The 24,476-nt window shown below is 55.5% G+C and overlaps 3 protein-coding genes across 9 annotated transcripts; 1 reads left to right on the top strand and 2 right to left on the bottom strand.

The window, feature by feature from the left end:
* Positions 1–3,536: 3,536 nt before the first annotated feature.
* SNRPA (small nuclear ribonucleoprotein polypeptide A) lies at positions 3,537–11,264 on the bottom strand. Of its 3 annotated transcripts, none has more exons than XM_036742954.1 (8): positions 11,227–11,264; positions 10,756–10,893; positions 8,246–8,341; positions 7,887–8,059; positions 5,114–5,290; positions 4,647–4,820; positions 4,467–4,555; positions 3,537–3,928 (listed from the first exon to the last, which is right to left on the bottom strand). In XM_036742954.1, exons 3-8 carry the CDS (start codon positions 8,316–8,318, stop codon positions 3,769–3,771), a joined length of 846 nt encoding a protein of 281 aa, XP_036598849.1. In that variant the 5' UTR covers positions 8,319–8,341; positions 10,756–10,893; positions 11,227–11,264; the 3' UTR covers positions 3,537–3,768. The 3 variants fall into 3 exon arrangements, with proteins under 3 accessions (XP_036598849.1, XP_036598850.1, XP_036598851.1); XM_036742955.1 differs by lacking the exon at positions 11,227–11,264 and adding an exon at positions 11,169–11,184; XM_036742956.1 differs by lacking the exons at positions 10,756–10,893; positions 11,227–11,264 and adding an exon at positions 10,018–10,144.
* A 56-nt stretch (positions 11,265–11,320) lies between these two features.
* Positions 11,321–18,581, top strand: C2H19orf54 (chromosome 2 C19orf54 homolog). 4 transcript variants are annotated; one of them, XM_036742953.1, is made up of 6 exons: positions 11,321–12,300; positions 12,431–13,240; positions 14,362–14,486; positions 14,636–14,765; positions 14,875–14,945; positions 15,495–16,269. In XM_036742953.1, exons 3-6 carry the CDS (start codon positions 14,384–14,386, stop codon positions 15,806–15,808), a joined length of 618 nt encoding a protein of 205 aa, XP_036598848.1. In that variant the 5' UTR covers positions 11,321–12,300; positions 12,431–13,240; positions 14,362–14,383; the 3' UTR covers positions 15,809–16,269. The 4 variants fall into 4 exon arrangements, with proteins under 4 accessions (XP_036598848.1, XP_036598845.1, XP_036598846.1 ...); XM_036742950.1 differs by having other exon boundaries at positions 11,591–12,300; positions 13,168–13,236; positions 15,495–18,581; XM_036742951.1 differs by having other exon boundaries at positions 12,238–12,300; positions 12,431–13,236.
* ITPKC (inositol-trisphosphate 3-kinase C) lies at positions 16,185–24,109 on the bottom strand. 2 transcript variants are annotated; one of them, XM_036742945.1, is made up of 7 exons: positions 21,573–24,109; positions 19,745–19,844; positions 19,359–19,572; positions 18,882–19,086; positions 18,302–18,403; positions 17,902–17,973; positions 16,185–17,590 (listed from the first exon to the last, which is right to left on the bottom strand). In XM_036742945.1, exons 1-7 carry the CDS (start codon positions 23,988–23,990, stop codon positions 17,387–17,389), a joined length of 3,315 nt encoding a protein of 1,104 aa, XP_036598840.1. In that variant the 5' UTR covers positions 23,991–24,109; the 3' UTR covers positions 16,185–17,386. The 2 variants fall into 2 exon arrangements, with proteins under 2 accessions (XP_036598840.1, XP_036598839.1); XM_036742944.1 differs by having other exon boundaries at positions 17,530–17,973; positions 21,573–24,096.
* Between the last annotated feature and the right edge of the window lie 367 nt (positions 24,110–24,476).

The following is a 24,476-nucleotide window of genomic DNA, read 5'->3' as shown; positions in this document are numbered from 1 at the left end:
ACTTCATTAGGGTCCGTCCTCCAGCCTGCATCAGAGCAGGCACCTGTCCTATAGTATCCTTGACCAGGGGTCATCCAATTGAGAACCTCCAATGCTAAGGAACTCAATACATCTACCTCTCAGGGAAGCTGACTTCATTTCTGGACCCATTGTGCTGAAGTTTACCTCTTCCATCATTCTTCACTGCTCCTACTTTCTGCACTGGGATGCCAAGCAGTCAGCAATTATTAAGCACTATGTGCCAGGGACTGACTATAAAGAGGAAAAAAAGGCTGGGGAGAGGGAGGGGTAAAAACTGCCTGAGCCTTTAAGGAGCTCATGAACCTTGTCTCACAGGAAGCCAGACATTCTTCCTGTCTCATTTCTGCTGCTACGAAGCCATCCTTTGTGCCTCATAATCCCCGTCATCCTTTGAGCAACACTAGAAGGCCAAAAAACATTCACTGGATCCCCTGGTTCTCATCCCACCCTCTTCCAGCTCTGTGGAAATGAAATCTGGCATGACTGGATGGAGGTTTCTTCACGTCAGCTGAAGTCTTTCCATTTCTCTAAGTGCAACAGGATTCACCCAGGTACAAGTAGTGGATTTGGAAGGGCAGCTAGGTGGCACTGTGAGTACAGCACTGGACCTGGAGTCAGGAGGACGTGAGTTCAAATACAGCCTCAGACACTTCATACATGTACTAGCTGTGTGACCTTGGGCAAGTCACTTAACCCCAATTGCCCTGCCTTCCCCCCTCCAAAAAAAAAAAAAACCAAAAAAAACAAACATGTGCATTTGGAGTCTCCTCCAGTTCCCTCCCAGGACTTCATACTCATCATATGGTTTCCCCAAGCTTTGGGTGTCCCCAAAGCTTCCCTTCAACCATTGCCTATTAGCTACTTCTTACCCATTACTGACTCTTCTACCCACAAATGGACTCAGGTCTCCTCCCACATTTAAAAAATTGACTTAACCCTGCCTCCAGCTGGTCCATTGCTCCCTCTTTTCTCAGCCAAACTCTTTGGCAAGTTTGACATTGCCAACCACCTTCTCCCTGACACTACTCCTTTGCATGGGTCCAAAGCAGGGGTATGTCATCCCACAGGCTCTCTCCTCAATTCTCTGCAATCTCAGGTGCTACATGGGCTCAACTTATGGCTTTACAAAGATGACCCCCCAAATCTTGATATACTCCCGCTTCTACTTCTTTTCTGCACGTATCTATTTCTCATGGGTGCCTGCATGCTGCCCATCACCATCTCCTCATAGAAGGTATGCCAAATTTGGCACATCTAAAATATAATTCACCTTTCCCCTAAAATCCTGTGCCACCTTCTGGGAATCACCCACATTCACCACTTTGGCTTTGGCTTTCCTCCCACTCCCCATGGCCAGTTCCCAAGAGCCACTGCTTCTTTCCCCATCTCTCCCGACTCACATGGCTTCTGCCCAAGCTAAGGTCCCTAATTGCTTTCCATTCCCTTTCCACCACCACCCTTGACCCAACCCATCTTCCAGTTACCTTAATATCCTTAAATCTCAGGTTGGAACATGTCACTCCTGAGTAAAAATCTTCAGTCTCTTGCCTCCACACCCATAAGAAATACAAACTCCTTTGTCTGGCACAAGCTGCTTCTTCCCACCCAGCCCACCACCCAGAAGGCTGTGTGGCCAGAAGGCTGGCCTTAAGCCAGAAAGACCCGAGTACTAAAGCTGCCTTTGGCACTGCTAGGTAGTCCATGGAATGCTGGACAAGCATGATGAACCCTATTGGGCAACTCAGAGATAGTACTGACCTTCCTCACTGAGAACCATCAAGGAAATCTCAGGTCTTGTCCTCTCAGGGTTCCAGCCAAACTGGGTGAGAATCCTCCCTTCCTATTTCCATCCCTTCTCCTCACCTTTTTTTTGAGGCAATCACAGTTCAGTGACTCACCCAGGGTCACACAGCTACTAAGTGTTCAGGGCCAGATTTGAACTTGGGTCCTCCTGACTCAGGGGCCAATGCTCTATCCACTTCACCTCCTAGCTGCTCTGCCCAGTTTATGGGAAGGAACACCCAGCTGAAAATCTTACTAAGCTATTTTATTTCATGCCTTGTTTTGAAATAACTGCATTCTCTGAGAAGAGGAAAAACCACAGCAGCGGGGGCTCACTGCTAAGTGGACATGGGCCCTAAGTTAACTTGGAATCCTAGAAAAGAGCACCCTGTGATGAAAAGCAGGGTGGGACTTTCCCATGAGGGAGCTGCCCAAGGTGCTAGGGAATACCACTGTCCACACCAAGAAGGCCCAGGTCCCACACCACCTCCTCCATGCCACCCCCATGGTCACCATCCCGGAACAGACTTTCTCCCTCCAAAGTGCTTCACACTTTCCTTGTACATAGACTCAATTCCATATTTCACTCCCAAAGGGAAATACAAGTGTTGTCCCACTGCTTGCCCTCCCCCACCCCCAGCAGTGCCTCACACTGAACAAGTAATGGAGTTTTCTTTTTCCCACAGCTGTTTGTCTGCATGTCATTTCTGCCATCAAAGGAGCAGAGATTGAGGGCTAGAATGGTCCTCCACATTTGGTTCTTCAGTCATCTCAGTATCAGTCTCGTGATTTCATTTGAGGTTTTCTTGGCAGATACTGGAGTGGTTTGCCATTCCCTTCTCTGGCTCATTTTTCAGATGAGGAAACTGAGGCAAACAGCATTCAGTGACTTGCACAGGGTCACACAGCTACTAAGTGTCTGAGGCCAGATGTGAACTCAGGTCTTTATGACTCCAGGCCTGGAGAACTATGCACTATGGTGCCACCTAGCTGCCCTCACACCCATCTTACACAGGGTTAACTGAGGCTCAGGAGGTCAAAAGATTTGGCCTCCCTCCCTGCCAATTCATGTGGCAAATGAAAGGGCCTGAGATTCAAAGCCCTGCACTGGCTCCAGATGCAGGTTTGCATCGCAGCCTACAACAGGAGAGAAAGAATGAACCTGCTGGTGATCCAGGACCCAAGCAGCAGATTGGGGAAGAGAAGCACAGCTGGAAGGCAGGTACCCAGGAACCCCAGCACTGGAACCCGGCCCTGAAGCAGGGGAGCACCCTCTAGACAGAGGCTACAAAATCCACAAACATCCTCATGGACAGGGGGGAGAGAGAGCGAGAGCACGCCCATATGCATGCGCGTGTCCATGCATGTGTGCGTGCATGTACGTGTATGCATGAGCATGCGTGCACATGTGTGCACTGTATGCCCATCACCTGGACCCAGGGCCTCACATACAGCTATCTAGTGCTGACTGAGCTGGCCCAGGCTTAGATTGTCCCAATGCCCATATGGCCAGAAGGGTGCATGAGGATCCATAAACCCACACTACATACAAGGAGAAGCCTGGCACAGGGGCCAAGGGGAGCAGAGGCAAGCCTTGGTGGTGCTGACTGGACAGAGTATTCCCAGCCCAGCATCACAGCAGGTGGCGGGTGAGTCTCAGGACTCTGCAGCCCCCAAAGAGGGCTTGTGTGCTTGAGCCACTTGGCCAAGAAAGTGAACTGAGGACACCAGTGTTGTGAAAAAACCTAAGCCACCAACCTTTTATTTTCGCCCCCAGCTCCAGGTGCAATGTCTGAAGGGCAGACTCTGGGTACAATGCTGAGGCAGAGGCACACTCACACTCCAGGTTAAGAGCAGGGAGCAGGGACTTACCTTCAGGGTACGACAGCCCCGAGCAGAGGAGCGGGGGAGGGCCACCCTGGAAGGAGGGGGAGGAGAGGGGGGACAGGGAGGAATGGGGTGGGGCTATTTCTTGGCAAAAGAGATCTTCATGGCATTGTTCTGGGTGATCTTGAAGCCCTGAAGGGCATCTCGGGCAGCTCCGGCCTGCACCTCATTGTCAAACTCCACAAAAGCAATGTCGTGGCGCCCAGGGACCAGACGTACCTCCTTGAAGCCAGGGAACCTAGCGGGGAGATCCAGGGCTCTCAGCATGAAAGGTCCTAGAGAGGAGCTCAGGAGCCCCCACTTCTGACACAGGGGAAACTGAGGCCAAAGCGGAAAAGAAATGCAGCCAACAAACCCAAGGCATCCACCTCCACTAGGAACCATGGAGGTGATGACACCAGAACTCTCAAGGAATCCTATACTCTCAGACTGCCAGAAACAGCAGGGACCTTGGAGGTCCATCCAGTCTGACTCAATTTCACACAAAAGTGAAACTAAGGCCCCAAGGGGTCTCATGACCTGGCCATGAACTACAAATTGGCTCAGACTCCCTGATGCAGCCAGGAAACAGATGGGAAGAGAAAGAGACATGTCACCCAAGGCAGAACTAAAGCAAGTGTTGGCCCAGGCCCCAGCTGTGGCTGAGCAAGAAGAGAGGAAAGACAGCTCAGATCATCAGGGGTTGAGGAGCGGGACTGCTCCAAAGAGAGGGCTGATGGTCTGCACTGGCCATACCCATGACCCCGAGTCTCCTTGTCCCATCCCACCAGACTTACTGATTGAAGAGCATGGACAGCATGAGCTCATTGGTCTCCTCTGGCAGGTTGGTGAGGAACAAGATATGGTTGGGCGGGTTTTCAGACAACTATGAAGGAAGAAAGAGCCAGCCATGAGGGAGAGATTCCCAGGCTGAATCCTCCCCTCACGGCAGCTAAAAAGCACAAAGCTGGGCTCACCGGCTGGGCAGGCGGCATCTGTCCAGGCATCATCTGTTGTGGGGGCATGGCGCCAGGCGGGATCTGTCCAGGAGCCAGGCCAGGTGGCGGGATCATCCCTGGGGGGGGCATATATGGTGGCTGCCCTGGAAGATGGTGCATGATGCGGGGTGCCTGGGTCATGGGTGGCATCCCCTTGGAAAGAGAAACAAAGAATCAGAATCACAGGAGAAACTATGATAGAAAATCAGGGTGAAAAGGTGATTCATGGGGAGGAGGCAGGACACAATGACCAAGTCACAGTCATCAAACTGTGAGGAGACTGAATCCAACACAAGGAGACTAAGAAGCTCTCGAGTCAGTCCAAGGACGGATGGGCGTGTGCAGATGTGTAAGTACGTGGGCGTGCACGTGCCTGTCCCAATGTGGGAGGGCCACAGGACACCGCACCCACAAACTCAGCTGTGTACAAGCCAGGAGACACTCACCGGGACAGGCTGGACAGCGGCCACGACCGGGGCAGCCGCCCCACCTGGAACAGCCTTCTTGACTGCAGGTGTTTCTTGACCCTTGGGTTTTCTCTTCTCCCGCTTCCGGTCACGCTCCACGTAAGTACCCTTCATCTTGGCAATGATGTCCGAGTCCGACTTGGCGTACTGGATTCTCTGAATCACCCAGAAAGATGAGTGGGCAACGGGCTCCCCCTCCACCCACCCTCCCTGATAGATGCAGAGCAGCTCTGAGGGCCCTGGGTGGGTGGGGTGGGGGGGCGGGGCAGGACTGGGCAGTGATGAGAGAAGGGGAGGCAGCAGCTAACCAAAACCCTCCAACAAGGTCCAGGAGGCCCTTGGAGACCCGCCCCACCCCCCCCCCAAATCCAAACCTTTGCTTTTCTGTAAATAGGGCCTGTCAACACTCAGGGGCAAAGACTGGAACTCAAAGCTGCTGAACCAACTCAAGCCTGGCTTTTTCAGATAGAACTCACAGATCCTTTCCACTCAAAATAAGCAAGAACTTCAGCAATCTAAGCTAGGAAGTAGTAAAACGAGCTCTTCCTATGGAGATAATGAGCTCCCCATCACCTGTCCTGACGGTACCAAGACACAGCTGGTCAGGTGATCAGGCTTTGCAGATTCCATTTATTTCTGCATGAGGCCCAGGGCCCACACCACATAACTCCCACTTTCCTAAGGCTCAAAAAGCATTTTCCTCTTTCACTAAAATGAGCATTCATCAAGCGCCTGCTATGTGCTAGACACATCCTCAGTCGGTCCTCACAACTAGACTGCGAGGTGGATGCTGTTATCATGCTACTTTATAGTAAACTGAGGCAAACAGGGTGAAGTGACATGCAAGAAGTATCTGAGGCTGGATTTGAACTCAGGTCTTCCTGAGTCCAGGCCCAGCGCTCTATCCATTAGCCCCCTTGCTTGTCCAAAGTTGTCTGCATGTCTTCATCTGATCGTGAGCTCCTTGGGGGACGGTCTTGCACCCCCAGCATTTCGCATACAGTAGGTGTTAAATGTTAGCTGAGTGACCACTGGCTCCATGAGATAGGTAGTTCAAATACAGTATTCCCATTTCATGAAAAGGATACTTAACTCCCAGAATAACTGACTTGCCCAGTGGGACAATACAGATAGAATCATAACTGGGCCTGGAACCTAGATCTTCTACCAAGGATGGCTCCTGAGGGGCCATGTTAGAATGGTTCTGTGATGGAGAAGAGGTTGGGCCTACAGGGCCTCTGATCCAGGCAGCTACTGGGGATGAGGAGGGGGCAGACGCAGGGAAGATGGGCCAGCCACCTCCTCCCCTACAATGACACGTCCCCAATGCCCAAAGGCCCAGCACAAAGCTAGCTCCCTGGCTGGCCCTTGGTGGCCCCAGCAACTCTCACACGGAGGGGAGCCAGCGTTGGGAAAGACCACTACGGCTAGGGCCACAGGACTTGCATTCAAACCATCTTTGATGGCCACCAGGATAGTTAAGAGCTGAACAGCTGGCTTAGCTGTACTGTTTGTTTTTGGGAAGACCCCAGCAGGGGGTCAGAGAGGTTTTTGGGATGGCGAGGCTCCACGTTGTAATATTACATATGGAATGTTTTACTGCTGATAGATTGGGTAAATGGCTTGTGGGGACATGGTTCCCTGGTGTCTGAATAAATGGTTTACCTCTTCTACCTTCTGTGTGGAGTCTCATATACTTTCCGATACAGAACCACATACACATTTTGACAAGTATCATCTACAGCGTTACTGCTGCCTTACTGATACACTATATATTCTAGCTGTGTGACCTCAGACAACTCATTTAACCTCACTGGGCCTGTCTCCTCCTCTGTAAGATAAGAGAGCTGGAGCAGACGCCTCTCTTAGGTCTATGAGCCCGTTAAATGTGGGGTGAGGTGCAAGTTAAGCCCTTCCCCAGAGCTCTGACATCTGCAATGCACAGGCAGAGGTCCTTATTCACAGACACCTGAGACAGCCTCCCAAGCCTTGGGGGTCTCTGCCCTCTCCCAGGCAGCCTTCTAAGCCTGCTGTGAGGATCCCAAGCAGGTGGGCCCATGCTGCTCCCCTGCTCAAAACCCTCGAGGGCAGAGGAGCCAAACTTGGGACCCTATGCATGAGCCAGGTTAAAATGGGATTGAGGAATATTTAACAATACAATAGAACATAGATAATGTTAATAATATGTGGTTTTCTAGGTGGGAGGTGTTCCACATTCCATGCTTTAATGGATTCCCAATAGCTTTAGGCTGAACTACAAAGTCCTCCCTGTTAGAATGTGGACCCTGTATTTCTTCAGCTAAGCGCTACACACAGTAGGAGTTATGCCTTTTCATTCCATTCGTAGCTCTCCATAACCCTACACTCATCTCTCCCATTAGTCTCCATCCCCACACGCATCAAACACAGCATTGGGCCAGTCAGGATGACCTGCTATCCCCTTACCAGCTTCGGTCCAGCCTCTCCTCTGACACACACGAGACAGGCTCACCATGCCCAGAACGTGCCTATTCCCAATCTCCAGCTGCTGAGGCCCTGCTCCAGCCTACCTCCCAAACCCAAAGAGATCCAGTCTTTGCCCCACCACGTCCAGCTTCCTGTTATGCTTCTTGACATGTGTTCTATCTCTACCCCCAGGAGGTTACCTCTTCAAATGAGGGATCATGCCCTTTTTGAGATGCCTGACCCACTTGTGGGGGTCTCGGAATGTTCATCAATGTTTAAAAGGAGCTGAATTTGTTAAAGTGCTAACCATGGGCTTGTCATAGAAGGGAAAACCCTGCATGGAACGCAGGGCGTTGGTGGCACTGCTGATCTCTTTGAAGATGACAAATGCTTGGCCCCTCATCTTCAGGCTCCTTGATACTAGGATGTCCAGAATCTGGCCAAACTGGGAGAAGATGGCATAGAGGGATTTCTTCAGTTCTGGGGAAAGAAAGCCCCAAGATGGGACTGTCAGGCAGGAGCCTCCCTCAGGGAGAAGAGACCCCAGCTGTCACACTCCCTGAGCCAGACCAAGGTCAAGCCTTCATTCTCAGGCTTCGGATGGGCTTCCCCAAGGGTGGGGGCGGGGGGAGGAGTCAGGGGAAGGAAAGGGCCTCACACACTCACCATCCTTCTTTATCTTCTCATTGAGGTTATTAATGTAAATTGTGTGGTTGGGACGTGACTCGGGCACTGCCATGGTGGAAAACTCTTGAGTTTAGCCTGAAAGAATGGTGGGCCTGAATTAGTTTGGCTTGAGGCCTCCTTCAGCTGCTTCCTCCCAAAAATCCCAGGGCCACTGCCTATGTCCACAGGCAAGACAGCAAGAGGTCTTTCTTGCTCCAACATCTCTGGGAAGAGAAGCATCTGCCGTAACACCTCGTGAAGCAGCCCTTGGGGCCCTGGGACACTTCTGAGCATTCACAAGTTGGCCAAAATCTGCCAATTCTAGTCCTGCCTTCTAGCCTCAAGCAGCGAAAGTCTGACTCCTCTTCCCTTCCTGACCTATCTCCCGTGAACTTCCCAAAGAGAGTGGTGCAGCAGGAGGGAAGAAGCCTCACCAACCCAGTCCTAGACACCTTCCTAGCGGCAAGATGTAGAGCACCCAGGAAATGCTTACTGAACTGAATCTCATGTATGGCCACAACGAAGCAAGCTCTCAATTCAGTTCAATTAATGCTTGTTGGAACCAAAGAACACGGGAATATCATTAACACTACAAGGGGCACCAAGGGCCATGTGTATGCCATGACCAAGCAGTAAAGGAACTACAGGAGAGGAAGGTCACTGGGCTTGGCACTGAGGCTCAAGGGGAAGCCTACGGAAACTGAGTCCTGCCTCAGACACATATTGCCTGGGGGGCCCTTGGGGAGGAGCTCAGTGACACAAGCAAGCGGATGAGCCACTGATCTGACTAGATCTGGGGAAACTCCCACCCGGACAAAACCAGAGGCCAAACCAAACATGAAGTTCTTTGGATATGGTGCTTTCAAATACTTTGTCATGTCCTATCATCCCAACAACTCTGCGTAGTAAGGAGGGACGCCACTACATCCATTTTTAGATGAGGAAGCGGAAACACAAGAGATAAACAGAGGACTCAAAGTCACACAGCTCAGTGATAATAAGATTCAAAGGTGGCAAGCAGTTAGATGGTGAAGTGGACAGAACACCAGCCCTAGCGTCGGGAGGACTCCAGCCTCAAACACGTACTAGCTGTGTGACCCTGGACAACTCAACCCCAATCTGACCTTCCTCCAAGATTCAAAGCTGGGTGGTGATGCCAAGTTTAGGGCTCTTTCAATTACACAGGTACCTCTCCAAAGCACATCAACCCCTATGCTCAAAAACCTTAATAATCCCTTGTTGCCTTCATGTGGCATTCTAGGCCCTCCAAGATGGCCCCAGCCCAACTATCTCCCAAACTTCTTGCCCAGCCTGTGGTTCAAGCCAACATCCATCCATTTCAATCAAGCTGATCACCACTTATTTCAGCTTGCTATGTGCTGGGCCCAGTTCAAATAGTCCCTGCTCTCAAAGAACTCCAATTCTGATGGGGGAGAAATAGCACAAGTCCAGGCCAAGAAAAGCACATGCCAGGTAACATGAGGAGGAGAGTATGAGCTACTGTAACTGAGAGAAGGTTTCATATGAGGTTTGGACAGCATTACAGCCCAGGCCAGAGGGGTGCTCAAGAGATGGAGGAAAGAAGGGAGCAAATTGCCAGCAGGACATAAAGGTTAATACAATTACCCCAGGCCAGTGGCAGCCCATTGGATCGAGAGAGGATGAAGCCTGTGGAATAGGCTGTGGCGTAACAACGGACAGGGCTTTATAACTGACAGGATACAGAGGAATGAAGGCAAGTGAAGAGCTGAGGGGGACTGTGAGGGGCTGACCTCATGTGATGATTGGACAGATGGTGGCACCCTCTGTGAAACTAAAGAACAATGGCTTCAGGATGGAAAGACACAGAATTCCACTTTGGATACAGTGACTTCGCCATGTGGAAGGGATACACCCAAGAAGCAGCAGAGCTCTGAAGAAAGATGAGGGCTGGATATACAGACTGGAGAACACTAACAAGGCCTGGACAGTTGGGAGGTGAAGATGACAAAGCAAACTAAGAGGTGCTTGTGAAGGCAAAGGCCAAAAGACAGTGATACCCAGGGAATCAAGGGGAAAAACATATCTGGGAGGAAAGATTGATGGGCAGAGCAAACGGCATTCAAAGCTGAGCCCGGATGGAAAGTAAGTCTTCTAAGGCGGCCCAGCTGAAAAACGTGTTAGGTAAAAAGGCCATTTTAGACGGTCCAATTTAAACAATCAAGGGCCCTTCGTTTGGATGAGAAAAGTGAGGTCGCTAAAGACCACGGTGCCCAGGTTCATACCGCTGGATCTGAATGCAGGTCTTCTAGACTCTCAAGCCCTACGCTGCTATTCACCCTGCCACCGAGGGGAACCTTCCAAAGTTGGTCTTGGCCAACTCAACAAGTATTAATTATGCGACTAGCCTATGCGGTGCCGGGACACGCACACTAACAAAAAGCCAGGTTTTTTTGGTTTACACCCTAACGGGGAAGCGGTAAGGAAGGGTAAAGTGTAAGCGAGGTGCCCCCCCCACCACCACCACTTGCCCGATTCACACGGGAACCAGTGACGTGTACGCGCCCGACTCTAGGTCCAAATCCAGGGCTCCGGCCACCGCACCACCCGAACGGCTGATCCAAGAGCAGCGGCGTTCCCGGGTCCCCACGGAACCACGGAGGCTGGGTCTGCGAGAGAGGAGGGGGGAGTAGGGAGGGTCGCAGCTAAGGCCACTGCCAAGCTCCGGCCTCGCGCGATCCCACGCGCGCTCCCGGCCACGTGTCCGAGGCCCAGACCGCCGCGCCGCCATAGGCGGACATTCGCATAGCCCCGCCCCTCACCGGGAGACAAGAGCCCGTAAGTAGGGGACCGGTAGGGGATGGAGGGGGCAGAATGGGGAGTGGGGTCGTCGAGGGGGACTCCCGAGCACCGGAGGCTGGAGGCCAGGGGCGGAGGAACGTACAGTGCCGTGCGCCCCGCCTGCCCAGGCCCGATGACGGCCGCCTGCGGAGAATACTTACTAATGGCGTTCGTCCGCGAGTCCTGCCGGCGGCAATCTGATGGGCCCCTCCTCCTCGGGGCTCAGCAGCGCTAGGCCCCGCCTTCCATCGTTAGGAGAACCAATCCAGACGCGGAATTTCCGGACGTCTGGCCAACCAGAGATATCCCCGCCCCACCTGCGCACTCTTCGCCAATCAGAATGCACCTTGGACTCCCGCCTCGTCTCGGAATGGACAAGAAGAGTGGGGAAGGTCTTGTAGTCTCGTTTCCCTCGCCACTCCCTAGTGTGCTGCGCGTGACCTTTACGCGGCTCGAATATCATGGGGTCTCATTGGGGGCGGGGATGAAAGCTGATGGGGAATAGGAGGAGGGGCAATCTGTCACGTGATTCGGCGGCCGCCGCCATCTTGAGAAGGTGCTGGTTTGGGGGCGTGGGCGGGAGCGTGGAAACTTCGACCTCTGTAGCCTTCTTTTCGCCCTACTCCTTGCGCTTCCTGCCCTTTGGACCTCAGCCCTGTAGCTCATTTCTTTTCCCGACATCCAACTTTTGCCGGCATTTAGACTGGGCTCGACTTGACCTTTGCCCTTTAACCTCCCCGTTGTTCCAGAGGCTGTCCCCAGCTCTCATGAGCCCCAGACTTGGGCTTGTTTGCTCAAAATAGCCTTCCCCCGGACCTACTCTAGGCCCCTACCCCTACGACGCCCACCTTTCCTGGGCTCCCACTCTCTTTGTTGCCCCGATCCCTGACCCCCACCGTTTTCACCCCTGACATTCCCTTCCCGGGGCTCTTGGAGACCCTGACCCTCTATTCTGCCTCTTCTGGTGCCCCCCGTCGGCCTGAGCCCCCAGACCCTCCTCCTGCTCCGGCCCGGACCACCCCACACCCACCCTCGGAGGTTCTGGGCCCCCAGATGGCTGCCGTAGGCTGCCCCCCGCCCCCTCCTGTGCCCCCGCCCCCAGCCTCCACTGCAGCCCCCCCACATGTCTTCGGCCTCGAGAAGAGCCAGCTCCTGAAGGAAGCCCTGGCGAGGTCGGACCCGGGGCTGGGGGCTCGGGAGGACGTCAGACGGCTCCTGAGGCTCCGCAGAGACCGGTAGGGCCCGACCCCGGCCCAGGCCAGCGCCCACGCTTGGGACCGGCGACTCCGCCCCCCAGGGTCACAAACTTGGGGGGGGGTCAGCTGCACCCTTTAGTGACCATGTAATCCAACTTCCATTTCACAGACGGGGAAACTGAGTCCCGAGCAGGGGAAGGGTTTGTCCGAGGTCACCCAGCTGGGAAGGGGCCAAGCTCCGTCTGTCCTCCCTTGGCTGGTCCCAGATGCTCAGCGGGACCTTGGCTTTCTCAGCCCACAACGAAGAGGACCCTCTGATGGTCTGCCCTCGGTGGGGAGGCACCTGGGGGAGGATGGCTTGGCCCGGGGTCCGTGCCATGGGTGTGCCCTGTGCCAGGCGGATTTGTGACTAGAAGACCCGAGTTTAGATGGGACCTCAGACGCCTACTGGCTGCGTCACTTGGATATGCCTTTGTTTTCCTCATCTGTACGATAGCACCTGCCTTCCAGGGCTTTTGTGAGGCTCTAATGAGATAAGTGCCAAGGGCCCAGCACACAGTAGGTGCTATCAAGGTCAGTCACTGTTTGCACCACCTACCGCCTAGGGTGGTTGTGACAAAATGCTCTGTGACCCTGAACCTTGTAGTGGGTGCCTGGGAAAGCACCAAGCTGGGCCACGCCTCTGTCCCGAGTGGCTGAGGGTGACCGTCTCTGGCCATGCCTCTTTTACTGAAAACATAAAATATGAGTCATTGGAGGCTGCCTGTCCCTGTGTGGAGAAGAATGAGATGAGGACAGCACCCTGAGATAACACGTTCACCCCTTCTGGTCATCTCTCTGGGAGTATCCCCGACTGGTGGAATATGGCTTCCGAGGGACTCTGGGCAATGACGTGTCTTCATCTAGTTTCAGGAGTGATTTGAAGTGGATTCTCTTCTGTTCGGACGTGCCGTCCCTCATCCAAGAAGGGCCTCAGTAGGTAGCCCTCACCCCCTCTCCACCACTCTCAGACTCTCCTGGGGTGGGGCAGGGAAGAGAGATCCTTAATACTAAGTCCATCCACCCTTGAGAACTGAGATGGGCCCAGTAAGATGTTTGCTGGGAAGAACCAAGAGTCAGAAGGTGCCTTAGCAAGAGCTCCCGGGGAAGGGCCGGGTCAGGATTGTGTGCTGTAGTCGAGGGGGCCACTGAGCTGGGATTCCCGAACCCTGGGTTTGGCCAGCCTTGCCCCGCTGACTCACTGTGTGGCCTTGGCCTATTCCTCTGGGCCCCAGTCTTCCTGTCTGGTAGGTGAGCACAATCACTCCTGTCCTGATTCCCTTGAGGCTCGGATAAGATTAGGATGCGTGAAGCACCATGAGTCCTTCAGGCATCCCTGGGACAAGCCCGGCTTGTAAATATTAGTTGTTTCATAGCCAAGAGCACTGAGAGAGGCCCACAGCCAGTATCCAAGTGCAGGTGCCCAGGGCTGCCCATACCCAGCGGGTACCATGGAAAGAGGCACTGGCTGTTTGAATTCCATCTCAATCTCTCCATTTCTTCATCTATAAAGTAAAGGCTTTAGGCTAATCCAGAAACGTCCTTTCCAGCTCCAGGCTCCTCATCGAGGGGTCTGGACAAGGGGGGCCAGCCCTCCTCACTGACTCGAATTGGTGCTGGCACCATGCCGGGAATGAGAGGAGAGTCCACAAACAGGATGTTCTCTGTGGGATCCCAGTTCCCCCAGCCCAGCCAGGCTGCTCTGGTCCCCAGGCTGATGCAAGCCAGAATACTTTCCCAGCCTTCTCAGCCCCTCCATCCTGCTAAACCTTACTGGGCCCTCTCCCCATTTTCAAGAAGGCATTAGGGCCTAGGATTTCTTCTCACACCTCTGTCTGCTTCCCCAGCCTCCCAGGATGAGCCCCCAACTCTAGCCCTGGGTTTCCTTTTGGTCTGGAAAATTCTCCTTAGTCTCTTCAGAGAGCTACCTGTATGGAAGTCCCTTCTCTTCCTGTCCTGGGCTGGCCTTCCTCTGGTTCTCCCATGGCCTGGGAACATGCTGGGGGTTGGGAAGGAGCCTCAGGGTTGGGGTGACATTGGTTTGCCTACATCTCCTCTCAGGTGTGGGCTGGTGGCGCTGTGGATGGCGGGCTCTGTGTTGGCTCTCCCCCAGAACATCCCCTTGGAGAGGATTGTGGCCGTGGCTCTGGAGAGAGGGTACACGGCTCAAGGAGAGATGTTTTCAGGTCAGTGGAAGCCGAGGAGGTGGCCAGAGGCCTGAGGCTGGCTGGACCATCTCCCCCTTTCCCGCCCCCCCCCCATCTGTGATCTAACCAGGCCGGGGTGGGACTGCTGGGTCTGCCTATGACTGACACCTTGTCCCCCTTCATTGCAGCAGCCAACATGGCCAGGCTGGCCCAGGAGGTCTTTGGATGCCAGGTGGAACTGCTCTCTGGGGGCCTGGATGAGCCCAATCGATGCCGCGTTCTCCAGCACCTCATCTCAGGCTGCCCACTGCTGGTCCCGTATCCTTTGCCTGCCAAGGCAGTGGGTATTCTTTAGGGTAGTATGGATCAAGAGAGGGACTCGTGTCTCCTTGCCCTCCAGCCCTTGGCCTTGACTGCCCCTGCCCAGCTATGATGAAGACTATAACCACGAGCCCTGTAAGAAGAGGGGGCACAAGGCCCACTGGGCAGTCAGTGCAGGTAACTCTCGGTCAGGTTGGAGGTGAGGGTCACTTTCCCTTGGGCCTCAGCACAGAGCACCACTTTAATGGGGATTGGCCTGCAGCAGACGCCTCCCCTCAGTGCCTGAGGCTTAGTGCTGGGCACCCAGGTACTGGGGCAGTGGCTGGGGGCCCTGGCCAGGGTCAGGATGAACCCTCAGCATCAGGTTCATCATCTTTGGAAGGAATGGGATAGGACTCCCCCCACCTTGGACTGGACCCCACGTTTCCTGGGGAAAGGCCAAGGAGAAGAGCCTTAATAATAAGTAAGCCATCTGTAGCACCTACTATGTGCCACGCCCTGTGCTAAGCACTTTACAAATATTATCTCCTTTGATCCTTTTACAACCCTGGGGAGTGGTGTGTTATCTCCATTTCACTGGTGAGACTGAAGCTGGGAGAAGGAAAGTGACAGGGTCACACAGGCAGGAAGTGTGTTAGGCCACATCCGAACTCAGCTCTGCTTGACCTCTGCCCGCTGCTGGGGATCCAAGCAAAATCACCTCCCTTCCCTCCCCCTCTTCCACAGGCCTTCTGCTTGGGGTTCCTGGTCCAACACTGAGTCCAGATTATGAGGAGGACTCAGAGCTGAAGGGCCTATTCTATCCAGCACCTGACAAGCCCCCCTGCCTCCCGGAAGACCCTCCTGAGGCCATCTACCTCCTCTCTAAGCAGGGCAAGAGCTGGCATTACCAGCTCTGGGATTACGAGCAGCTTTGTGAGAGTAACCTACAGCTGACTGAGCTGGCCCCCATCAGGACCACAGACGGCAAGGTCTACGTGGTGCCTCCTGGCGGGCTGCACGCAGGGCTCTGTGGTCAGAGCCTGCTGCTCCGACCCTAGGACTCAGGCCTTCCCTGGAAGCCAGGCCTGCTGCGTGTGCACCAGTGTTATGCTGGGGTCCTCAGTTTCCCCATCCATCCTTTGTCCTGCCTGGCCCACGGAGATACTGAGAAGCCCGAATGAGCTACGATGGTGGTAGAGTGAGGAACATCGGACCTGGAGACCAGAGGCTGAGTCCTAGTCCTGGCCCTCTGGGCTATTATTTTTCCCTGGGACTCAGTTCCCCCTTTATGCAGTGGGGTGTGGTGATGGGATATAAGGTCTCATAAAAGGCCATGCTGATGTGAGAAGAGCATCCTGGTATCATCATTCTTCTGCCAACTCTCGCATCCTTGAGACTCCCCCTCTGAAGATAACTCACCAGAGCCCAAAACTTGTGGAAAATAATCTCACCAGGCTTTATTTAAGGGAGTGGAGAGGCCCCTGCCTCATCCCATCCCTTCCAGCATCAGCCCACTCTATAAATAAGTAGAAAGCGCATATCCCCCCCCTTCTCTCTCCATCCCCCACCCCCCAGGCCAGGAAAGGAAGCTTCATTAAGGCTAGAACTCTTGGGAGGCAGCTGGTATGTAGTGAAAAGACAGCAGTGGGGAGTGGTGGGGGTCTGGCCTTGAACCCCCAGCTCTGCCACTTCCCATAGCTCTGGGTTGAGAATGAGATGTGGACTAAATCATTCCCTAAAGCCTCTTCAAGTTCCTGGGTTAATCCAGGCCCCTCCCCAACTCCTCCTTGGGGAGAAGGAAGACAAGGGACCAGGGTCTTCTCCCCTGTGCCTCCCTCACCCTCAAGGTGCATGGATGGAGTAGTCTTTGGTTCTTGTGCTCAGAGAGGGCAAGAGTTGGCACTGTATGCTGCCAGCATGTACACTGTACACATGCCATGTGCTCCCCACTCCATGCCCTGGGAACTTATAGGCAGTGGTAGTCACACCTTTTACTATTGGGGGGAGGGCAGAGAACCTTCCCAGAGGAGGCTCTCTTGGCTATCCCCCCTCTGTCAGCTTCTGCCCTCCAGTTTGAAGCTGGGAAGGGCAGACCTCTGGGAGGAAGAGCAGGATACAACCCTGGCAGAAGCAGAACCCTGAAGGGCTGGCCCCCAGAACCAGGAAGGTTAGGTCACACCACCGGGGGTTGAGAGGGTGAGGAAGACAGTCGAAATCACAGTGTTAACATTAGCCCTGACACTCCCCCCACAAAGCTGGTGCTGGTAGTGGGGTGAAAGCACCTTCTCTGCCCATGAGTCACCCCACGGCACAGTAAGCAACCTGTCTTAGGGCTCTAGCGTCTCGTACACAGATACAGGCTCTCAGGGGGGATACTTAGCAGACCTGAACTCACCCATCATGCCTTGGCACTGAGTCTCAGCTCCCCTGCCCAGTGTGGGTCCCCCTGCTTGGAGCTGGGGTCACTAGGGATGGGCACATCCTGTTTCAGATGCCACCCCTAGCAGTCTTCATTTTAGTTCTGCCCCCTTCCTGTCTCAACAGCTTAAATACCTTAAAATAAATAAATCCCAAGGTGGGAGCTAGGGGCTATTCCTTTCCAGTCCCCAATTCAGTCCTGCCCCAGAATCCCTGGCTCAACTCCAAGCCAAGCTGTCCAGAAGTTGGATGACGTTGTCCAGACCCCACAGGTAGCCATCCTCATGGTTGCCCTCTTCCCAAGGCAGCCGGTGGCTGAGGGTCTGAGATGCAGGCAGAGGAACGGTCTTGCCAAAGTCGATCATCCAGACCTTAGCCAGGCCAGTCTGGTCATGGACAAAGAGAAGTGAGCTGCCCACCACCTAGGGGAGAAACATGACAGGAAGGGCAGGAGAGAGAGGAGGCCAAGCAGGCAGGCCAGCACCTCCTCCCATCCCAAAGACCCAGCCATCAGAGAGATGAACAAGTAGGGGAAACTGAGGCACAGGTAACCAGCCCTCTTTCCTAGGAGCTGTTGCACTCCAGTCTCTAGAAGAAAGCCCTGCAGAAGGGCCTCATGGTGCTGAGGACAGGGCACAGGAACAGCATGCACACGGCAGCCTAGAAGACCAGCCCCTCCCCCCCACCGCAGCTCAGGTCCAGGATGCAGTTCCCAAGAGGGTCCAATGCTTACCTCATGAGTCCGGAAAAAGGCGGAGTTTTCCAGAGTTCCTCGAAGCTCTTCCAGGCGCTTCACATACTTCCTCTGTGGAAATGGGGAAGCTGTCAACTTCTCAGGACTAGAGGCATGTCTTCATTCCTCCCTGTCCTACTCCCCCAAACTCAGGATGTCTGCCTCTAAAGATGGCCTCCCAAAGGAGAACCCCAGGATTCTGAGCTCATCCAGTCAGGACCAGAGCTCTAGAAGCCACTGAGTTCAACCTACTTAGCAGACAGGGAAACGGAGGCCCATAAATGTGCTAGGACCCGCCTCAATGAGATGGTGGGTTTGAACCAGGATTTGAACCCAGGTCCTCTGGCTCCTGAGGGATCAAAGGGTTTGAAATGAGTGGGAAGGAGGCTATTTCACTCACCAGGAGGTTCCGGTCACCATCCACAAAGTCCTCCAGGACTCTGGTGACCTGCTCTGTTCCTTGGGTCTTCTTGAAGTTAGTGTTGCAGGTGCCATCCGCCTTCTGAGGGAGCATGGAGGTGTGGCGGGGTCAAGGACGGTACCTCCCCTGCACCAGGGTCACCCCTTACACCCCAAGCAGACCCTCCCACCTGGGGCCAGGAGCACTGGCCTCACGTGGGAAGGTCTGAACTTGGGGGACGATTTTTGTTTCACTACTTGGATAAATGAATTTCAATATGAATTGGTCTCCTTTGTAACCTCATGTTTTATGCTTTTAAAAATAATCCGAGAAAGGATCCAAGACACAAAAACTTTAAGGACCCATCTGGTCAGAGAAAAGGAACCCTGCCCCCTCCCCCATTTAGCATCCCTCAAATTAAAGTTTGCAAAGATACAAAATGCAAGTATAAAGCCCCATTTCAAAGATGAAGCGAATAGCTGCAGGCTCTGAAGTGGAGGGAAACTCAGGTTCCTCCGGATTGATCCTGCCTCTGGGGCACCCGGGCCCCACCCCCACTCTCACCCAGAGCCCACCTCACCTTGATGCCTTCGATCCGGAAGCCCAGTGTGGCCGTGGAGCTCACAGTCTCCCGCCACTGCATGTAGCGCGGCTTGGTGACAGCACCCTGGGCGTGTTCCTCCGGGGTGGGTGCACTGGGGTCCACGGCCACCATCTTTTCATACATGTCCCTTCGAGGCCGGGGACGCTCTCGGGCCTTGGCTAGCTCTTCCTCCAGGTATGTCCTTGGGGGAAGATGCCAGGGGGAGGGAGGGCTTCAGAGACCACCACCCTCCACGTTGCACAGGCTAAGAGCCTCAAACAACTATGTACCTTCCTCAGATCCCAGAGTCCCCCCAGATGCCCCTAGGGTTCCCCAGAGTCCCCCCAGCTCTCTCCTGTGCCCTCTATGCTTATTGCCCACCAGTCATTTCCCCAAAGCTACCCTGTGCCCACCTGAGATGATTCAGTGCTAAGGAGACCACCCAGCAGCCCTGTAGATCCTGTCAAAGCCCACCTCGTGCCCATCTTGCAGTCCATGATGGAAGGTGTGCTAAAGTCAGCCAGCAGGTCCTCCATCTGGTTGAAGGCTTCTCCGTCCTGCTCCACCACCCCATAATAGGTCGGCACAAAAGGACGAAGAGTGTCACCCATCAGCTGTTCCAGGCTCCGCCGTTCACTCTCACAGAACCTTTTCAGGATCCGCCCATCCTCCCCAGCCTGGAAGTTCCCTGGAAGCAAAGCAGCAACTTTCTGAGGGGGCCAGAACTGGGGCAGAGAGAGACCCCGCCTTCCTCCACACACCAGGCGCAGAGCTTGGGATCCTGGCAGCCCTGTCCTGCAGCCACCTCATTTCTGGGCCAGAGCAGCTCCATACCTCCCATGCCCAAACCCAGCCCGTACCCTTGTGTCCTGAGAGCTGGACCCAGGGATAGTGCTTTCTGAAAGACACAACAAAGGGTGCACAGTGCACAGTCGTCTTCAGCTTCCTCCAGGACACGTTCTGATTGAGAGAGAGCAGAATGGCATTTAAACGGGTGGGGGGAGGGGAGGGAAGGGGAGGTGCAGGCAGGAGGGCTCCCCAGGCCTAAGAGACAAGGCAACCCCTCCCCCCAGGGGTGGCCCCACTGACAAAGGTGGGAAGAGGGATGAGGGAACCCCGCCCAGGGCTGGCCCCACTGACAAGGTGGGGGAGAGGCCAGAGGGATGAGGGAACCCCTCCCCCCAGGGATGGCCCCACTGACAAAGGTTGGACTACACTCTGTGGTTGGATCAGCCCTTCTCAATAAGGCTTAGGGGAGAAAGGGAAAAGGGCAGGGAGAAAGAGCTGGGGAGGGAGGACAGAAAGGCCAAAATGGAGAGACTGACAAGGAGACAGAGACAGAGGGAGACAAAAGAGGGGGAGGAAGATGGGCAGATGACAAAGGGAAAGGGGACTAGAAGGAACTTGGGAAGATGGGCAGCGATGCTAAGACAGCCACCTTCCTGGGATGCCCCCCCAACTCCCATTGTGGGGATGCGGCCAGGAGCACGAGGTAGGAGGCTCCAATCAAGCCCTCCTGGAGCTGCTAAAGGAGCAGCTCCATGGGCTGCAGGAGAGGTGGGAAAATAAATGGGTGATGTCCCAGACAAATGTAATTGGGGTATACCAATGGGAAAGGCTCAGAGGCCTCAGAGGTGGGATACCTAAGACTTTCCTCGCTGACTCACGGGGTGGCACTGGGACATTCCCCTCCCCCTTGGAGCCTCAGTCTTCCCATCTATAAAATGGACTGGGGCCTACAAGGTCCTTCCCAACTCTGAGAGATGGAGGGGAGACAACGACGGTGAGTCTGAGACACAAAGAGTAACATAACATAGCACATGATTACATGTGCCAGCCTCCCTTATGCACATGCATGTCTCAACTTATCCTTTTCATGTGTCTATTTACATTCTCCTGGCCTACTGTACCTTCATGCCTATGCATGAATTTGGATTTCCTTTGCACTTCCTGCCCTAATGGAGTGGGGGGGGGGGAGGGCGGGGTCTCAGCTGAAGCTTGTTCCCAGCATTCCTTCTTCCAAGAAGCCCCCTCCTAGACTGAGAGAGGTTGGGTGTGGGGCAGCCACAGCTGGCATCCTCACAGAGCCTGGTAGCTTGCCCCAACCCCCAGGTGTCTGACCAAAGAATTCCTGCTCCATCACTCACACACCTGGCCCACGGTCCTTCCAAACCAGCCTGGTGAGGGCAGGCTGAGCCCTGACTCATGGGCCCCACCCCATGTTTTTGAGGGGATGTGGAATGGGGCAAGGAGTAAGAACAAGTTGAGTGAAGACCCTCATTAAGAAGAAAGAGCAAGGCCAGTGGAGGTGAGGGAGGACAGACCAGGGCCAGTGGAGGTGAGGGAGGACAGACCAGGGCCAGTGGAGGTGAGGGAGGACAGACCAGGGCCAGTGGGGGTGAGGGAGGAGAGACCAGGGCCAGTGGGGGTGAGGGAGGACAGACCAGGGTCAGTGGGGGTGAGGGAGGACAGACCAGGGCCAGTGGGGGTGAGGGAGGACAGACCAGGGCCAGTGGGGGTGAGGGAGGACAGACCAGGGCCAGTGGGGGTGAGGGAGGACAGACCAGGGCCAGTGGGGGTGAGGGAGGACAGACCAGGGCCAGTGGGGGTGAGGGAGGTGAGTAAGAATGTTCTGGGGAAGGGTGTGGGGAAACAAGGGACAGGTGGGATGGCCAGGACTCTATTCACCCTGGGACCCTCCTCAGGATCACTGCTGCCTCCACCCCCGATGACCACATCATCCTCAGACTCATCAAAGGAAGAAGCAGATGACAGGCCTCCGCTGCCGCCAGGGCCTCTGGCTGGGGACCCCACAGGATGGGGGAAAGGGCCTTCTTGCTCTCGGCCCAGCAGTCCCATTCCAGGCTCAGAGGTGATGATCACCCGGGGCACAGGCCCCTGCGGACCCCTGGAGAGCAGGTGGTGGCATCGTTCTTCCAGTAGAAGGAATTCTAGGGTCTCCCCTGGGCCCTCCACCTCCAGCTGCCCCACAGCGAAGCTGCTGTCCAGAGTAGCCAGGGGTCCATCTAGGCCCAGCCTGGGTTCAGAGTCATCTCTGGCCAAATGACCAGGCTTCTCTCTACTGAGCCCGATCTCAGGGCTTCCTCTGTCCAGCTGCCTCACAGTGCCAACGTCTCTGTCCCTCGGCCCCCAGAGGCCATCTTGCTCTGTCCTCACCAGGGGGCCATCTCTATTTGGATGCCCCAGAGTGACCTTGCTGTCCAGCTGCTCCAGCAGACCCCCACCTCCTGGCTGTAGCTCAGGGCCATATCCGTAAGACTGTGCCCAGGTAGTGGGTCTCTCTGCCCTTACCAAGGAGTTATCCCTGTCTGCCAATAACTGGGAGCTGTCTCTGTCCAAGTGTCCCATGAGGACATCTTTACCCAGCTGTCCCCAGAAGTCAGCTTTCTCTGGTACTGTAGGAGGTCCGTGTCCACTGGCCTGATGGTTGGGGACATCACCAGCCTGTTTCCCCAGAGGACCCTCATTCCCTGGTCTGTGTCCTCCTGGACAGCCCGGCCATCCCCAGAGGCCGTCTTTCTCAGACCTCACTGCTGGGCAGTCTCTAACTGGCTGCCCCTGGGAAATGCCACCGTCTAGCCTCCCCAGAGGACATCCCTCACTGTCCGGCTGTGGCACACAGGAGTGTCTGTCCAGCTGTCCCTCTGACTGTGACTCTGATTTGTCTCTCTTGGGCTGCCCAAGAGTGATCTTAATGTCCAGCCTTCCCAGGAGATCCTCTCCAATTGGCCGAAATGCAAGGCCCTCTCCATCCAGCTGGCCCCAAAGGTTGTCCCTCTCTGGACCATCTCCATCCAGCCAGCCTTGGAGGGTGTCTCTGTTCAGTGCCCAAAAGGCATCTCTCTCTGCACTGGGCTGGGAGATGCTTCCATCTGGCTGTGCTTCTGAGTAGTGTCTGTCCAACTGCCTGCAGAGACCAGCTTTCCCTGGCCTTAACTGGGGGATATCTTTGTCTGGCTGTCCCCAGAGGCTTGCTCTCTCAGTCTCAGGCTTTGGGGTATCTTTTTCTGGCTGCCCTGGAGTGGAATGGTGCTGGTCAGTGCATTTTGTTTGATGGTCATTTGTACCCAGTTGTTCCCCAAGGCCAGCTTCCTCTGGCCTTACCAGGGAGACTACTCTGCTGTGTCTCCCTTGGGGACCATCTTTGTCCCAGTGATCCCAGGGGCCAGCTTTGTCCATCTGTCCCTGAGGGCTGTCTCTGTCCAGCTGAGCCACAGAACTGTCTCCCTCCTTCCATCCGCAGGGCCCAGCTCTGCCAGGAATCACCTGGTGGCTGTCTTTGTTTGGCTGGTCCCCAGAGCTCTCCCACTCCAGCCTTGTTCTATGGCTGTCTCTGAAGGGCCCTCCCCGGGGGCCTGCTCTGTCCTGCAACTCCCAAGGGCCAGCCCTCTCTGGCCATCCTGGAGAGCCTCCTCCTTCCAGCTCAGGCTTGGGGATGTCTATGTCAGGTTGTCCCCAGGGCTCAGTCCCAGCCGGCTGACTCTGGGACCTGGTGGTGACCAGCATCCTCAGAAGCCCGGCTCTGGTCACCTGATCCTGGGGCTCAATGGTGTCCAGCGGCCCCTGGGGCCCAGCTCTGCTCTGCTGAGCCTGTATCCCAGCAGTATCCACTCGGGCCTTGGTAGTGTCCAGTGGCCCCTGCGGCCCGTCTCTGCCCCGCTGACCTTGGGTCCCCCCGAGGCGAAGCTGAGGTTCCAGATCCTGTGTGTGCAGCCGATCTCTGGCCAAAGCAGTGTTCGGCGGATCCCCAGCCATGTCCAGCGTCCCCCGGAGCCCCGCAGTGTCCGGCGGATCCACAGCCGTTTCCGGCGTCCCCCAGGGTCCTGCGGTGTCCGGCGGATCCCTAGCCGTGTCCGGCGTCCGCCGGGGCCCCGCAGTGTCTGGCTGATCACCAGCCGTGTCCGGCGTCCCCCGGGTCCCCGCAGTGTCCGGCGGATCCCTAGCTGTGTCCAGCATCCCCCGGGCACCGGTGGCGTCCGGTCGATCCCGCGGCGGAGGAAGCCCGCCCCCCTCGGGCCCTGGACCCCGGCTCCGCCGTCTCCGCGCCTCCGTGGCCGGCGGCGCCCGGCAGGGACAGCGTCTCATATCCTCCCGCAGGCCGCTGTGCTTGGCTCCGGCCGGCCCGGCCCGGCCCGAGATCTGCCTCGGGCCCCTTTAAAGCCGGGGGTGTGGTCGGCCCCGGGCGCCGCGGTTCCGGGTTTCCCTCCCTCCGCAGCAGCCGCTTCCTTCCGGCCCGACGACGGCCACCAAGGGGTTAACGAAAGCCCCGCCTCCTCCCGGTCCCGCCCCCTCCCCTCGGGGAAGCCCTGAGCCCCGCCCCAGGACGTGCGTGAGGTGACGCGCCAGGGGGGAGGGAATCCCTGGCTCCGCCCCCCCCGCCCCCCAGACCGAAACCGGCTGGTCCAGGGAGCCTCTCCAAGCGTCTTCCAAACATCCGGGGAGTGGCCCAGCTGAGGCCCGAAAACTGGACTCGGATTCTACAAGACCCCAGGCCTCCGCATTAGTCATCTTGGCCTTTCTGAGCTCCCTCCGTGTCCTAATCTAGAAAAAGTGACCTCCTTTCAGCCTCAG

Source organism: Trichosurus vulpecula, chromosome 2 (assembly GCF_011100635.1).
Source record: "Trichosurus vulpecula isolate mTriVul1 chromosome 2, mTriVul1.pri, whole genome shotgun sequence".
In the NCBI taxonomy this organism is placed as follows: domain Eukaryota; kingdom Metazoa; phylum Chordata; class Mammalia; order Diprotodontia; family Phalangeridae; genus Trichosurus; species Trichosurus vulpecula.
Note: the sequence above shows the minus strand (reverse complement) of the source record. Positions and strands in the feature narration are given on the sequence as shown.

Bases quoted from the DNA above. Each gene is read 5' to 3' on its own strand.
- C2H19orf54 (XM_036742950.1), top strand. From the start codon at position 12,119: ATGGCTGCCGTAGGCTGCCCCCCGCCCCCTCCTGTGCCCCCGCCCCCA. The intron at 12,301-13,167 runs GTAGGGCCCGAC...GTCTTCATCTAG, and splicing joins CTGAGGCTCCGCAGAGACCG to TTTCAGGAGTGATTTGAAGT. The intron at 14,487-14,635 runs GTCAGTGGAAGC...CCTTCATTGCAG, and splicing joins TCAAGGAGAGATGTTTTCAG to CAGCCAACATGGCCAGGCTG.
- ITPKC (XM_036742944.1), bottom strand. From the start codon at position 23,990: ATGAGACGCTGTCCCTGCCGGGCGCCGCCGGCCACGGAGGCGCGGAGA. The intron at 19,845-21,572 runs GTGAATAGAGTC...TCTCTCAATCAG, and splicing joins ATCCTGAGGAGGGTCCCAGG to AACGTGTCCTGGAGGAAGCT. The intron at 17,974-18,301 runs GTGAGTGAAATA...CCATTTCCACAG, and splicing joins ATGGTGACCGGAACCTCCTG to AGGAAGTATGTGAAGCGCCT.
- SNRPA (XM_036742954.1), bottom strand. From the start codon at position 8,318: ATGGCAGTGCCCGAGTCACGTCCCAACCACACAATTTACATTAATAAC. The intron at 5,291-7,886 runs GTTAGCACTTTA...TGGGTGATTCAG, and splicing joins CCTTCTATGACAAGCCCATG to AGAATCCAGTACGCCAAGTC. The intron at 4,556-4,646 runs GTGAGCCCAGCT...CTTCCTTCATAG, and splicing joins AGATGCCGCCTGCCCAGCCG to TTGTCTGAAAACCCGCCCAA.